Here is a 17245-nt window from a genome sequence, read left to right on the forward strand (position 1 = left end):
TTATAAAGAAAAAAATCTGATTTCAAAATATGTCTTTCATATAGGAAAATTTTGATTCACTGAAGGGAATTTCTACTTTACAAATATTTTTTCTATTTAGTATTCTGTGAAAAATCATATAAAAATTAAATTACAAAAATTAAAGTATTTCAAGTTCAAAAAGTATACCATGCTCAAAATATTTTGGTAAACGCTTTTTTGCTAAAATCTTCCTATTTTTGAGCTGAGATTTATTTTTGAAGAATTGTCTGTAACTTTCATTTTTTTAAAATTCTTTGGCTTGGTAGGTTCGTTGTTTAACATTACAACTTACTATATTGAAAAAAATAATTCGAATGGAAACTCATATTCTGTTGAAAATTACTTCAATTTAATTTCTTAAAAAGATGAAATGGACTAAAAAAGTTTTAAAGTGAAAAACCTTTTCCTAACAAAAAGATTATGTATACATAAGTTGATCAAAAAATTTAAAAGTATTTCAGTTAAAGAAAAAAAGAAGATATAATATAATTTGAACTAAATATTTTTATTTATTAATTATTTAACTTGGCTATTTTTATGCAAAATTTATTTCTTGTAGGCGAGAAATGGAAGAATTGAAATCTCAGAAATCCAGACTAACTGAAGAGCTACAACGTAAACAAGCTGAGGTATCTCAGCTGACTGCACAAGTGAATTCTCATGCAATGCATATAAACTCTCTGAAGAAAGATGCTGAATTTTTGAATTCTCTGAGAAATGAGGTGATGACTCTGAGGCAAGATGTGGATGTTTTTAAGAAAGATGTAGAGAATAAAGATGCAGAAATCCATAAGTTAAATGATGCACAATCTGAACACCAAAAAAATAGTTTGCAGGTATGAACTTTTTGATTAATGCACTTTTTTAAAGTTGTCTTAATGGCATTGAAATAAGTAAGCAGAGTATGTTATTATTAATACAATGTTATAATTTTAGTTCTTAATTCAATTAAGTTTTTTCCGTGCACCATGTTTGACTACACTTTTAAAAATTTTCTTGAAAATAACATGGATTTAAGAATGCAAATTATGCATATTAATAATGCAATCTTGTAATTTTTGTTTTTAAAACAAAACACATGTCCCACATCATTCACCTACTTATAAACTCAAAGTAATAATAATAAATAAAAAATAAATAAACTTTAAAAAAATGAAAATTTGCAAATGTTTATATATATATACATTAAAAATTTTTAAGTCTGTGTAAAACTAGCACTAGAAATAAGCAAAATTTAAATCTTAATGTTTGATTTTTTATTTATTCTAATTATTAGATAATTAAAACTTGTTAGCATTATTGATATTTTTAAATTTGCTTATATTGTAGCTTATTTCATTGTTTCAAAATTATTGCATTAAGTGATTCATTTTGCTTTTTGATATAACTACTGAATATAATCCCTGTAATGTCGGCAAAGCATCAGCTATAGTAAACATCCTTGTTAAAATAATCTATAAAACTGTTAGTTACTTTTTTCCTCCTGTTTCAAGATGTTTTTAATTTTATTTAATGCATTTACATTGATAAAAATGCATCAATTGTCTAAAATCTTTTGCTTTATTCATTATTCTGAACGAAAAACACTTTGATAAAATTATAAATAAATTTCCCGTTAAAAAAAACATTAAAATTTTTAGAAATAATTATCATAAAGATTTTTCCTTCCATATTGTGTTATAATTATATTAATAATAAAAAAAACAAACAATATAAAATGTAAAAGGCTGAATAATTTATGATAAAATATAGCTGAAAACTCCCTGGGCCACAACTTATGTACCTGGGTTATGAACTGTTATTATATATAAATATATATATATATAGCCAACATGCTATAGAAAAGAATGTAGTATAACATGCTTATGTTAAATTTTTCTATAATGTTCTTTGCCAATTAAGATTTTATTAAAGACTCTGTAGCAGTTAGGCATATCGGATTTGTAGCTGTATGTGTATATATAAATCAATCATGTTTTGCTTTTCTATATAGTTGAAAAAAATAGCAAGAAAATACAAGCAGCTCTCTGATGAATTTAAAGCTTCTAATGATGGTTTAGAAGAAAAATGTAAAGTTTTAGAAGAAAAATGTAAGACTTTAGAAGCATCTAAGCAAGAAGAGTCTACACAAGAAATGCAGAAAAAGGTTTCTGATAGTGAAAAAGAAGTAGTGGAGCTCAAAGAGGAAATAAACAAACAAAAACAAGTATGGTTCTTGTTATTTTAAAATAATTTAAACAATTTCATTTTTTATATAAAATATGAAAAATAGATGTATTTTTCTAATGATTCTTCTGCCTCATTTCACATTTTCTGGTCATGATTAAAATCAAATGTTTTCTTCAGTGAAAGACTAATAATCTTTTATTTCTTTATTCTTTTTATTTTGTTAGGTTATAGAAAAAGCTAAAAAAGACTCTGAAAATCTGCAGCTGTCAGCTAAAGAAAAGGAGGAGAAAGCAAAGAAACTACTTGCGCAGTTCCGGCAGAAATATTCGCAACTTAACAGTAAGTGTGCTGTTTCTTTATTTATTCCAACTTTTTATTAACCAGCCAATATGAATAAAATATAATTTAAAAAACCAATAACAGGCATAATTTTGAAGAAAAAAAATTTTTTTTTTTAATTTCACTTTTATCAAAATATTTACAACTTTCATTTATTTCAGATTTCTGTTTCTTATATTGATGATTCCATGATAGTTAAGTGCAAGAAAAAATAAATTTCTATATTTATTTTCGTAATTAAATTAAAGAATAGAGCAAAGTGCAATATAGCTCCCAAAATGTTAGGCGATTTAAGTAACTCAGTAATTTTTTTAGGCTAAGTTTATTGTGTCTGAAAACAAAATGAATATAAAAGGAGAAAATATATATTTTAATCTAATTTTTTTTTTCTAATTAGAAGTTCATGTCATTTGTTTTTTTTTTTCAACCAAAAATATAGAAAACCTTAAAACCTGCTTAACCCAATATGTTTTCTCAAATTTTTGAAGAATTATTGTTTATGGACAGTGATTATTTATTTTATTTTTTTATTTCTTTATCGAATCATGCATAGTAAAAATGAGAATGCAATTCATGCATTCTCATTTTTACTGCATTTTAATACCTTTAGAACAGTTTTTCCTAAAGTAGATAAGTTTTCAAATTTGGTCAAATAAAATTTAATATTCACATTTAGTTCTATCTTACATGCTATGTTTTTATTACATTTTCACTTTATGTTTTAATTTTTAATACCAATTTTCATTTTAAAGGAGAAAAGGAGTCCTTGGTTGAAGAAAAGTCACGATTAGCAAAAGAAATAGAAGAATTCAAAAGCCAAATCTCAGCCTATAGTTTATCTCGTGAGTGGCATTTTTATTTGAATTTTTACAGCATTCATAATTACTTTTTTAAAAAGTTATTTGCAAGGTCCACTATTTAGTAAATATTCATGCCTTACAGAAAAATGTTTCTTCATGTTTTAAGTCTCATTTTGTTTTTTTCCAGAAGAAGAAACTGCTCAACAAAGGAATCATTCAGATGCTATAATTGCCCGTCTTGAAAAAGAACTCAAAGCTGCTAATGATTTAAGATTATCTGAAAGAAAACAATATGATGAACTGCTGCTGAAAGTAAGTGTAAAACATTTGTTTAAAAACTGTAGCATACAGTGAAGAGTATAAATTAATTTTAAATTGTTTAATTTAGGTATCACAGCAAAAGCCAGGTATTAAATCCCCCATTGTTGGATTAGGAGATAGAACAAGGTAATTACCCAATTGTGTCCATTTCTTATTTTATTGAGTGTCCTCAGTTTCCATTATCCATATTTGATTATCATTGTTGTAACTTGATAAGAATTCCCACAGATTCACAGAAATGTGGAAATTTAATCTTTTTCAGGGAATATTGCATAAATGGGAAAAATATTCTACAATTAACCTTGAAAATTATTATTCTTAAAAAAGAGAGTGACAATAGCCTTTAAGCCTTTCTGGCTCAAAGTAAATAAATCGTAACATTGGGATTGCTTTTCTGAAAATTCCATTGTAACATGTTGCATTTTCTTTGTTTAATGGAAAGTGAAATGTAAATTTGTACAAAATACTCTTTCTTAAGCAATTTTTGTTTAAATATAAGCATTAGTTCAACATTGTTCACTTGGTTGGTATTATTTTAAGTTAAGCTTACTGTATAAAATTAATTTAATTTTTGACAATTAAGATGAAAATGTCACAGGTTCCTATTTGTCATTTAATAAACTATATTACATTACTATGTATTTTGTTTTACAATCAGCGTTGAACAGCCGATCCAATTTACAGCTTTACGACTACTAATGTTCAACTATATAGCCTTGTCATTTTGAACCCAATCCAGAAGACAAGGGATATCTTGAATCAAGTATTGGGAGACCTTTCATGGAGGACTTTTTGATGGAACTAACCTGCCGTGTTACATGGAGAGGAAGACCACGAGATCCTCCCATGGTTAGTTCATAGATACTAACCCATAATCTGTCTACCACTGAGGATATTTCGCGTTAGCACTGTGGTCGGTGCAAGCCGGATGTGGAATTAGTATGGACCCGCTACCCCCAGGAATTGAACCTAGTTCACCTCATTGGAAGGCGAACACTCTATCCTCTGAGCCATTGTGGCTCTTACAATGTATATTATTATAAATTTTTTTCCCCAGCTCATGTGCAAAATGTTGCTTTGATTTTTTTTATCTATATACTTGGATTTCATAAAATGTATATTCACATGCCAGAGATGTACTTCTCACAAAATGTAAGGTTTGACACATTTTCTACATGTATATAAAAAAAACGACAGAAAGATCGCTGCATGTTGAATAAAAAACGATATATTTCTCATAAAATATTGCTTTGTGTAAAAAAAAAAATGTGAGCTAGGAATTTTTTTTTTCTCAGAATGGGAACCCAGTTTTCTTGAACAAATTTATTTTACTTTTTATTTAAACATATCTTATTCATATATGTATTATTTACCTCCATTAATAGTGGTGGAACAGAACCTTTAACAGCTAATATAAAACCCATTACATCACCTTCTACATCTGGAGCGACTTCTGGATTAAGACATTCTCCTCATCCTGTCTCTTGCTCTAATCGGCCAACTCCTACTGCTAGCATACGGCCAATGGCTATTGGCACTGCTCCTCCAACACAAACACGTATGGCGGCAGTATTGCCTACAACAGCCACTCCTCCGCAAAGTGCAGATGATGGTAATTTTAATTTTGTCTTTGTTTAGATTTTTCTTGAATATGATCAGTGAATTATGCAAGGTTGGGAAATTTCTGCCGAGGTGGTTGAAACCACTGGTAGAAACCGGTTAAAACTGGTATGGCAGAAACTCTTTTCTGCCACTTTTCTGGCAGAAATTTAGAAAATGACATAAAAGTAAGTATTGAGATTGACATACAATGGATAATTCCTGGAAAAAGAAATTAAATGTTAAACAAAGTACAATTTGTTTACAAAATTATCACCATTCAAAATCAAATATTACATTGTTTGCACTATGCAGTAATCTATAACAAAAGACAAGTTTTGATGCAGTTTCTAAACCTAAACAATTTCTCAATTTGCTATGCGCGAACGAGAAATTTGAGAAGATTCTCAGCAAAACTAGCAGGCATTGCTATCAAGGAACAAGCAAGATTTGTGAAACTTTCATCTATTGCATATTTTTTAAAACTGGACCACCATGTAGCAGCTGGAGTAGTTGTCAAAACTTGACTGTAAAAATAAATTTCAGGAAATGGGGCCGATTTGTTTTGCAAAGCTATGACATAAGGTACAAAATCTAGGTTAATATTGGCGAGTAAAATTCTAGCACTTTCTTCTTGAGCACATAATTTCAATCCCAAATACTTTGGATGCAGCATATAAGCTAGCAAATGATAATCAGTAACTGCCTGTTTAAATCTGTATGTCACTTCTTTTTTATAAACAGCCATAGGATTTTCTTTACTTAATTAATTTTTCAGTTTACTCAAACAAAATATCATTAAGGAATTACTAGAATTAATATAGATGGTTTTTTAGTTTCTGCCAGTTTTTGCCGATTATAACCAGTTTCTGCCACTGGCAAGCCAAAAATCAGTTTCTGCCAACAAAAAGCCAACCCTGAAATTATGTAGGTTCAGGATAATTTGTTTTCTTAAAACCATCTGGTTAAAGATATTTCCCGCTTACCTTTTCTTTTTTTTAATTTTATTTCTAGTTGTCTCCTCTCCTTCTGTAGCTGTACCTCATGCAACAGTTCAGCCAACTCCAGCCACAGCTACTGTTGCCCCAAATACAATGGCAGTAACAGTTTCTCCTGTTATATCTGAAGTAGCAGCTGCTGTTGGTTAGTATTATTACTGTTTAGCATATTAGCACTGTTTAAAGCTCAATGTTTAATCTCACATTGATAAATCTATTATGCTAAATATTTTTAGTCTTTCCATTAGTACACATTTGTTTAAAGCCGAGACTTTTTTATTTTCAACTGTCTTTACAAGGTGGTTTTTTGAACAAAGAAAAATCAGGGAATTTTATTAATCTGGAATCTCTATATTTCAGACATTTCAACATGTTATTGTTCATAACCAATAAGTGTAAAATAGCTTAAAGAACTACAATTGAACAAAGATTATTGTGGCACATTTAGTATGTTCCCATTTTAGCCCTAGAGTCATAAACATGTATGGGAGATACAGTATTCATAAGCATTCATCTAACGATGTAGGAAGGTGCTTAGAACTAAATGTTTTTATCTCTTTCTTTTTAAAAGTTACTTGTACTGGCATATTTTGTATGGTGTGTGAGATAAATGACTATGGTTAACATTAACAATGAAGTTAGTTACCTTATAAATGCCAGACCTGTCAACTCTCTGGCTTTAGGCCTAAGGCAAGGCTCAGGCTTTCGTATCCAATTTGAGGAGCTCAAACCCCTAAAGTATTTTTTTAATAAGCAAAGAAATTGACAAACCCATGCATACAGCCCTAAAAACTCTTTTGTCCAGATGACCGATTTTTTTAAATTCCTTTTTTGCACATTCTTTTAAAATTTTATACTGATTAATTTAAAATTAAAAAAAGTATAAAACCGTTCTTAAAAAAGCCTATATGGTGATGATTTTTTTTAAAAAAGTGATACCTTAATTCCCTAATTTGAGAAATAGTTTCATTATTTTTAAAAACCTAAGGCTTGGGTGATTAAATTTTTTTTTGTTGAAGTTTTAGAAGAGGATAGCATAGCTTGTTTCTTGATATTTTAGAAACGTAAGTAATGCTTACAGTGAAGTGGACAAATTAGGCTAGTGGCATTACCTCTTTTTCACAGCAATGTGACCTGTGAGAGTATATTAAACTTCATAAATAAAATCCAGTCTTATTTCTGTTCTTCTTTGTCAAACAAACTTTGAGAAATTCTTTGACTGGAATGGCAAACAAGAAAGAGTTTCCAAAAATCTTATATAATGTTTTTAAACAATATTAACTCGCTCACTCAGTCCGTTTTAAAACAACAATTTATTATTTTTTAATTTTTCGGAATAAAACACTATGTAATTTAAGGAATTTAGTTACGGCGACCCAGGCAAAAATGCTCGTACGCCAAATGTAAGATGCCTCGTCGTCGACTTGAAGTCCAGCTCGGCACGAGGACCAAGCAATATGCGGACACCAGGCAAGGCCCTGAGTCATGCAAGAATTGGAGCACCATAGTCGCGATCGAGAGCAAAGGATGCCCTACTGGTCCAACACCTGAAGAGCCGCAGTGTCAAACCCTCCTCAGACGTAGCCAAAATTTGGTCGGCAGTAGGAAGACCGCCGCCACCCCACTATCCATCGAAGGCCCTAGGCCTGGAAGGTTTCAAACCCTTTACTTTATTTACAAAAACACACAAAAGTATTAAATCAAAGTACTACAAAGCAAAAAAATCAAAATCGCAGCAGATTGAGAGTCGCCTGATCTGGCTTACAAAAAATGGCATCATTGCCCTAGCCCCAGTAGTTGATGGTTTTCTTGAGTCTCTGAATTGCTATTTTCTGTGACATGCAGTTTCTGCTTAAAGCACTATGGTCGGTTCTCAACACTATGTAATTGTAAAAAAAAAAAAAAAAGTTTTTGTTTTCTAAATTACACTATGTAATTTTTAAAAAAAACCTTTTTTATTGGTTTGCTTGTTATGCAATGCTGTGGTCACCAAAAGTCTCGAGCTTATTTAATTTCTGAGGTTGGTAGGTATGAAATTAATAAATTAATTTCTGAAACCTCTTGTCTTAAGAAGTTTTATTTAATTCTTTAGTTCAAGATGAAACGGACATACCACCCATGACATCTGTACATCCTTCAAATGTTGCTGTCTCTACTCCTGCTACTGCTTTAGTTCCTCCTCGAATAGAAATAACTGGTAAACACCTTAAACATTTTTTTAAACCAATATCTTCAATTTTATTCTTCAAAACATGTTAATTAAACTGTGCATATGAGTGTAACTTTTTATTTAAAGCGCAGTAGGAAAAAAAATTTAAATCCCTTGCTAATGTCACCATTAATTAACTCTTTTTCCTACTTTCAAATTTTTTCTTTGTGTTATTAGAGACAATGCCAGACTCTGCTGTTGTAGATTCTCCCGCTCCTACGACATCGGTTATAGTTTCACCACCTGCTACCCAAACACAAGTCGTTACACCCACAGTGAAACGCCCTCGTGAAGAAAGTTTAGGGTAAGTCAGAGATAAGTATTTTTTAGAAAAAATTGCCTATGCCCCAAAACTGATACAATGAGTGCTGGTTTGTAAACTCACTAGTTAGTTATGTTGACTATTTATTCAGGGTGGCCACCCACCTTGAAAACCTGGAAATATCAGGGAATTTTTTTATACTGGAAAAAACCTGGAAATACCAGGGAAATTTGGATAAAAACCTGGAAAAATCAGGGAATTTTAAAGAAAAGCTGGAAATTTTTCTTTGATAATTTTTTTAATTTCACTAATTTAAATTATTTACTAATTTTCTTAATTTAAATTATTTCATCCATTATACCCACTTTTTTTAAACGGAAGTGTATCGCCAAACAGTTGAAATATCATCAACTTAGCTATACTTTGCTTGCATCAAAATTTGCTCCATTACACAGGGATGAGATTCTTCCGCGGATTCGCGGATTTCCGCTTTTTTTCAGATTTTTCCATTTTTCCCGCTAATTTCCGCTGAAATTTTTTTTTGCCCAAGTTAAAATGTTTTATGAGGAATTTAATTTTCCGCGGAGGGAAATTGTTGAAGTCCCTTTTCCTCCCTCTGAAGTTTCTCTAAAAATCATTTCCTTGGGATAAAACTGGTTGACCTTTATACAGGGATGAGATTTTTTTTGTCTCTCGAATTTCAGCCTCTTTATCAAAAACTCCGATTCTCTAAAAGTTTCGTTTTTTTAAATAAATATCCCGTTTTTTTTTAAATTCAGTCATTGAAGTGAAATAATTATATTTATTTACGATTTTCAAAGATAAACAGAAAATTCAATCTACGCCCTAGCTGCTAACCCTTCCGCATTTTTACTTATTTTAGCTATTTTCTCCGATTTCACGCACAGAAAATAAGATTTTCCGTATTTTTTATCCGTCGGCTGGATAGCTTGTATTTTCGTAATTCAGATCTCGATTTTTATTCACGCGATTTTAATATCAATCATCGATTTTCGTATTTACCTGATTTAAAAGTTGCACATTGCGATTCTTATTTACGCTATTTAAATATCGTATATTATGATTCTTATTTACGACATTTAAAAATCCAATATCGTGTTTTGTATTTATGCATTTTTAAAATCTCGATTTTCGTATTTACCTGATTTAAAAGTTGAACGTTGCGATTCTTATTCAGGCGATTTAAATATTGTACAGTGCGATTCTTACTTACGAGATTTAAAAAATCAATATCGCGATTAGTATTTACGAGCTTTTAAAGCCCTGTGTAGCAATTCGTATTCACGTGAGCTTAAAATCCAATATCGTGATTCGTTTTTGTGGTTGTAATATCGCGCGATTTAAAAATTATGCATCGTGATCAAAAAATTAAAAAATCATGATTTCTATTTTCGCATTTTTTAAATTCGATGTAGAGTTTCATATTTACGTGATTTAAAAGTCACATATCGGGATTTATATTCACATGGTTTACAAGTTTAAAAATCGCACTTTTTTGTCAAATTTTTGTCAATATATATATATATTCTTTTCTTTCTTTTTTTTGTTTTTTGGATTTCCTCTTTTTTACTTTCTGACTACTCTCATCCCTGATTACAGGTCTGTTAAACTAGAATGCCACATAAAATTCTCACACAGTTGCTAAACGAATGTAGAAACCTTTGACTGCTATGGGACTGTGCAATTTAGGCAAGATTCTGGTGGGGGGTGGAAAAAGGGATTAGGATATTAGCTTCTTTTTTTTTTTTTAAATTCTCTCCTTGGGCTGAATCCATTTATGGCTCAACTTTGTTCCAATGCTTTGGTGGTAATTTTTTTTTCTATTTTGACAAAATGTTTTCGTATTTTTAACTTTATAAAATTCTCCAAAAATTAGTTGGTTATAATTTAATAATAGATTTTATATCGCAGTCTTTTTCTGAAAGCTTTTCTACTCCCAATCAAAGAAATCTGAATTATTTTTCTCAGCAAACCAACCAATCACACATTTTTTTACAATCGCTAACAGCAATGTTTGTCGACAAATCGTTACAATTGTTGCATTAATGCTAATTTTTTCTATTTCATTTTAACCTTTTATAACATATTTTAATTTTAAAAAAAAAATGTTTTTTTAAGAACCAACTATATATTTATATTTAATTTTACTCTTTGTTGGTCAATATGATTTTTGATTCGATATTTTGTACCAAAACATTAAAAAATAAATTTAAAAAAATCTTGAAAATTGTCAAAATAAATTATTTTTTTCAAGATGATATGTTAAAAAAATAACATTTTGAATAAAATATTTTATAATATCGACACTTTTCTTGTACACATCCTATACTTTATATGAAAAAAGAAACAAAAACCTGGAAATTTTATGATTTTTATCTGGAAAACCTGGAAAAATCAGGGAAATTTGAAATCGGATTTGAGTGGCCACCCTGTTATTGCCTTTAAATTTGCTAGTATAGAATCATTTGTATGTCCTAATGTTAAAATCTCTTCAAGTCTTCAATAGCTATGTTCACAACTGTTACATATCTGAATTGAGACAAATTGCTCATTCAATGAAATTTACTGAAAGCTAAAGTAAAACTATTAAGTCGTAGATTGAGTCCATTCGTAGACTTTTTATAACAAAACCTGAAATTCTTCTGATTTTTTTAGTTGGAATTTTTCACACTTGAAAATTCTTATTTATTTATTAATTTCTATTAAACTTTAGTTATTAGCTTTTTTTTTTAAACGTTGATTCATTTTTAATAAGTTAAAGTAGTTCAGATCAATAATATATTTTTTATTTTAATCCCTTTGTTTTTACTATTTTATTTATTTTTTGGGGCCAGCTGATTTTTTTTTGCAATTGTTACATTTTATGAACTTTATTTTAGTATTGCAGGTATCTTATCATTATAGGGCGATTCCACCATTCACAAATGATGTATTTTTCAACTTTGAATGCACAAATCTCAGTTTTAAAGAAATAATCAAGACATTCTAACAGTTTTTGCTAAAATATCTCTTAGCGTCATTACAGTTACTTAAATTTTTATTAACTTTCATTCACTATTTTTTTTTTTTTAAATTTAAATTCTGGCTTTTACATTTGTAACAAACAGTTTTTAATTTTTTAGAAATTTTTAAGCAAATGAAAGCTTATTAAAAATTGGTGTGTGTGTAAATAACAAAATTAATTCTAATATAAATTAATTGAATATATATATATATATATATATATAATTTATTTTTTTTTCAAAACTGAGTTTTGTGCTTTTAAAGTCTGCTCACATGACATTCATTAATGGCGGAATTGCCCTTTGGCTTTCATAAAGTCATAATGGCTTTTAAATCTTGTGAATCTATTAAGAATGAAACATAACATTTAAATACAAATATCTTCCTACAAGCTCTGCAGATAAATTTTTTGTAGGTCAGAAGTGGGGAACCTACGACCTCAAAGTTTTTTGTGCGCCCTCTAGCCCTTGTATTTATTAATATTTAATTAGATATGTTATACCTACCTATTATAAAATTAATGTTATTAAGTGCTACCATTCATTGAGTATAACATGAATTAGAACCTAGCAATATTGCAGTTATAGCAGTCTTTCATTGTCTGAAATTGCCATTCTTTTGCACTTTTCAATTTGCCAATGTCCAATGATAGAAACTCTTCTGTTTTGTTCGTATTTTTGACCATGGCTCACCCTTACTTGAAATACATTAACCCTGATGCTATAGCAACCGTAATTAACCAGACACTATTTGACTCATAAGGAAGATAAATATTTCAATTTATATGGTGAATCTCAATAAGATGCAAGCATTTGTTCAAAAATACTGTACTATTTTAAAAAAGTATTTAAATGTATGCAATTGTTTATTAAAAAATTATAAAATAATGTTATAATAAGTTATTAGCGATATGTGAATACAAAAATATTTTATATTGTAAAATTTTTCTTTTAATAAAAAATTTCTTAATGTTTTTTTTTTTTTTTTTTGCATTATTTCTACATAATACCATGGAGTAATAGAGCTATTAAACTTCAATAATTTCTCAAAGGTCACATTTATAAGTATATCAACTTATACAGCCTTCTTTATCATTGCCTAATTTAAATGTAGCTGCTCGTTGTAAAAAGGTTCCTTACCTTTGTTGTAGATCAATGGTACTGGTAATACTGGTATAATAATGACTGGTAATGACTCCTAAATAACGACTGGTAGTCTCTAATAACTTAGGAGCTACTTTTTCCATAAGCCTAATGAGCCGGTGACCAATACTGATAGGTTCTATTCATTAAATAGCTAATTTTTGCTTTTTTTGTACTTGGATTAAACAATGTTTTTTTTTTAAATCATATGTGAAATAATTTACATCTATCAAAAGTTGATTCAAGAATTAAATAATACAGACTTGTGACAAAATTTAGTTAAACACTTGACTTCACCTGTCAGTGCTAGAAAATTTAATGCGCAATAAGAAAATTTGAAAAAAAAGGGGGGGTTGGAAAAAATGATTGTTTATTTAATATAAGTCTCCACTTTTTTTGTTGACTTGCTACCTGGTGAGTGGTTATTTTTAGGCCTACGTACTGAGAATATGCTAATAATTTGCATTTAATTGTTCCCTTACTAACCCTGATATCTGTCTCCTTGTCTTCATTTAAAAGTGTTATTTATTTATTTTTTTCTTGTTTACAAATAGAGATGCTGATGCTTCAGAGGCCAGTTTGAAGAGAATTCGAATGGTTTCTGAAGGGAGCCAAACAAATCAGCAACACCCAACATCTGTAGTAGCCCCCACTCCCAATGTAGCTATTGTGCCTGCTGCTCAGGTGATCAGATCTCAAAGTCCAGCAGTTTGTGAGCCAACTCCTTCAACTAGTGCACAATCGGAAGGTAAACAAGTTGCTGCTGAAGATATTCATTCCCCACTGAATCCCAATTCAGCATCAGAGGAAGGTTTGTATATGATATGTACCTAGATTTAAGATATGTGAAAATAGACATCTTTTAATTTTGTCCAATAATATTAGTTTTCTTTTTCTTTTAATACATGATTTATATGAAATTAATTTTATTTATTTATTTATTTTTTGGGACAGATTTCTGTTTTAAGTGATGAAAGAATGTCTATTTTATTTTAAAAGTTGAAAGAGTGAAAAAAAATTCTTAAATCTGAGAAACAGTCTGATAAATTAGTTTTATTTTGCATGAAAATAAACTACTATTTATTATATACTATTAATCTGATTCATAAATAAAGTGAGATTATTTGTTAGCATTTTATTTCTAAAAATCATAAATCATTGTATATTAATGTCTATTTTTGATCAATTTCCAATCAAAAATTAGTTTTTTTATGTGTTGTATATTATAATTCGCATTTGATATAATTTTTTATACATAAGTGTCAGTCTTAAAAATTTGTTCTACTTTCACTCTTAATTTATATTAAATGTATTTCTAACTATAAGGTTTTACAATATGTAAACATTATGTATATTTTTCGGGTAATGTTTCAAATTTGCTAACATTTTAAAGGAAACTTTATTAAATCTTCTTGTTTGTATAAATAAAATATAAAGATGTGAGACTGTTTATTTTAAATCCTAATAAAAAAATTTTTTTTTTTTTTTTTCAATTTTTATTTTTTCTAGAATTGCTTGCACCTGATGCAGAAATATTAGAAGATGATAAAGAAGAACAGATAATTGAGGTAATTATTATTTTTATGAATCACTAAATATCTGTAATTCTATATTGTGTCCTGTCAGGGAGCCATTCAACAAATCATAATGCTTAGTATACTTAAGTTTTTCAGTTCATTGGTTCTGATGATTAATGTATTAAGCACCACTGCCAGACTCTTCTGCATTTACGTTTTGTTTTCTGACTGAAAATATTTTGAATGCATGTGTCAAAATTTTGCAACTTAGAACCATAAGGACAGGCTCTCCTGTCTTGCTCAGACAGTTATGTCTTGAATTTTCCCTGCACTTTAGTCTGATCTATGTTGTAGGTCATTATTAATTTCAAAAATACGAGATATTAAGCATCTGGTTGTAAGAAAACAGCCTGTAGTTTTCTATTTCAGATTTGTTGGTGTTGATTATGTTAACATATTAAATTTCACTTGTGAACACTATGTTCCAATAACTGTAATATCGATTTTTTGAATAAGAAATAAAAATTGAAAGCGTGAAGTTGAATGGTGGTTGGCTAGTAGGATTTAGTCTGTTTAATATTTGATTTTTTTACTTTAGTGGGAGACTCAAGAGGAACAAGAAACTAAGATTGATGATGATTTTGAGGCTGAAGTTATGGAAGAAGAAACTATTGGTGGAGAAGGTGATGAGGATATGCAAGAAGGCATTGATGTTGTAAGTAAAAGACATTAATTTACCTGATTCTTTATGTTCTTTTGTTTCTGCTCTTATATTTTTCATTAAATATAAATGATGTAACTAAAAAGACAATATAAAGTCTACCCTCTTTAGTACAACCTCCCTTCCCATTAGAGCGTTTCTTCCATTACAATGACAGTGATTCTGCAAGACTATGGATCCTTTTTTAATATGAGCAACTCAGCTATTAGAAAAAAGAAGCTAAGCTAGTTAAAATTTTATTCTTTTTCTTTATCCATCTGTTATTGTGCTCATTCACAATGTAGGTTTTTAATTAGGATTGATCAAACACCTGTATCGAGAAAGAGCAACAATTTAATATACTCAGAAATAGTCTCCCAATGAAGATAATGTATTTAAAATTTAGTTATAATTTTGCCTCAAGTCCCTTGCTCAAATGACATACTATACAGCCTAAGTGGAATCACTGCTCCCGATTCATGAAGTTCTGTTTGCGATTTTATAGATTTAATGTTATTTTTTTATTCATGAGATTGCTATCGCTGAACTATTCATTCCAATATGAGAACCAAAATTTAGTCTTTTGAAATCGAAACTGTTTCAAAGAAATTATTTAAACCAATATTTCCTTTGATGCTCCCACACAATAAATGTTAAGTGTCCCTTTGAATAAAGGAAGAGTGATATGACTCCCTAAATTTATAGTTTATGGTCATTAATAATTTGTATAATTTTCTTTTCAAAGGATACAGTAAATTTATCAATTATACTTTTCTTATTTGAAAATTATATTTACTCGTTTAATGAAATGTCCTTGTGTGGTTTATTTATTTATTTATTTTTTTTTGCTGTGATCTTGATTGCATTCATCAACCTGCATTAAAATTTAAAAGAACACTTTTGTTTATATATTAATATAGAAAAAAATTGCATTACGACCATTATTTTATTTGTTATCAAATTCTTCGTTATATCAAGCATACACTGTATTAAGCATGTATTTAAATATGCAATAGGATAGATAGCGAGTAATTATATTGTTCATTGAACTAAAACTGTTACAAAATAGAAATGCAATAGAAAGTGACTGAATTGAAAAAAAAAATGGTTTGAACTTATTCCTTGGAAATAATAATAGTATTATTAAAGTAAAATGGTGTAATTTCATCTCTCTAAGAATGTAATATTCAGTATTACAATATTTTTTTTAAAAAATTATCAGTTGTCAATAAAAATAATAATCTTGCACGTTCAACAAATGTAATATTTTAATTATTCTCCAAGATTAGGCTTTTTTTATTATGTTAAAAAATAGAATCTAGTTTAATTAGCTTTTAGGCAAGTATTGGTTTCAATGCAGTAATTTTATCACAGGAATTCCAAATTAAAATTGCATTTTCAAAAATTCACATACAAATATTGCAAAATTATTTTTAAAGCAGTCTATGTAAATTGGATTTTTTCTGCTTAACTTATTTATCGTATTGTGTTCACGAAAAGAACTCACGAAAGAAAAATTTTGATTCTATTTTGCAGCGGTCTCCTGATGATGAAGACATGACAGAAGAGCAGCCTGATGATACTGAAGATATGGGTGATCAACCAACATCTTCTGATTTAGGTATTTAAGCATTTTACCTGAATTTTATCATTATGTTAAGTCATTAAATTTAATCCATTTTTACTAAAACTGAATACTTATGGGTCAGAGAGATAAGAAAAAATGTGGTGTTGTCCCATTTTTTTTATATATATATATTTATATAAAAATTTTTTCTTAACTAAAACCTAGAAATAATGTCCAATCCTTGAATTAGTTACATCTCAATAGCTGTTTACAGCCATCGTGATTTAAGTTAATCTGGCATCAATTTTAAATGAAAAAAATATATAAAAAATTGCTAAATACTAAAATTTAGTTTGGAACCTTGTTCAAATTTTCCTTGACAACCTGGTTAATATAAATTTGTGCTATATTGTATTTATAAGTGATGTAAAAAATTCAATTTTGATTTTTTTTTTTAATTATCTTATTTGAAGTGTATTAGTTCTATAGATTAACCTTATTTTCTGTATTATTTTTTGAGATTCATATACTCTGCAGAATTTGGAATAGAGACGCATCATTTATTTGTGGATTTTAA

The 17245-nt window shown here is 28.9% G+C and overlaps 1 protein-coding gene across 2 annotated transcripts in view; it reads left to right on the forward strand.

Moving 5' to 3' along the window:
- The window catches only part of LOC107438068 (nucleoprotein TPR), a 99967-nt gene that overhangs the window by 61536 nt on the left and 21186 nt on the right, over positions 1-17245 (forward strand). For both annotated transcript variants that reach the window (XM_087164221.1, XM_087164222.1), the window contains exons 33-46: positions 581-857; positions 2015-2227; positions 2415-2529; positions 3282-3371; positions 3517-3641; positions 3718-3776; positions 5036-5262; positions 6264-6392; positions 8340-8444; positions 8634-8760; positions 13439-13695; positions 14394-14452; positions 15000-15116; positions 16638-16722. In XM_087164221.1, the coding sequence (XP_087020347.1) occupies positions 581-857; positions 2015-2227; positions 2415-2529; positions 3282-3371; positions 3517-3641; positions 3718-3776; positions 5036-5262; positions 6264-6392; positions 8340-8444; positions 8634-8760; positions 13439-13695; positions 14394-14452; positions 15000-15116; positions 16638-16722 (1985 nt within the window). The remainder of the gene's footprint in view (positions 1-580; positions 858-2014; positions 2228-2414; positions 2530-3281; positions 3372-3516; positions 3642-3717; positions 3777-5035; positions 5263-6263; positions 6393-8339; positions 8445-8633; positions 8761-13438; positions 13696-14393; positions 14453-14999; positions 15117-16637; positions 16723-17245) is intronic.

Source organism: Parasteatoda tepidariorum, chromosome 5, assembly GCF_982258835.1.
Source record: "Parasteatoda tepidariorum strain Cologne lab strain chromosome 5, Ptep-v5.0, whole genome shotgun sequence".
Taxonomy (NCBI): domain Eukaryota; kingdom Metazoa; phylum Arthropoda; class Arachnida; order Araneae; family Theridiidae; genus Parasteatoda; species Parasteatoda tepidariorum.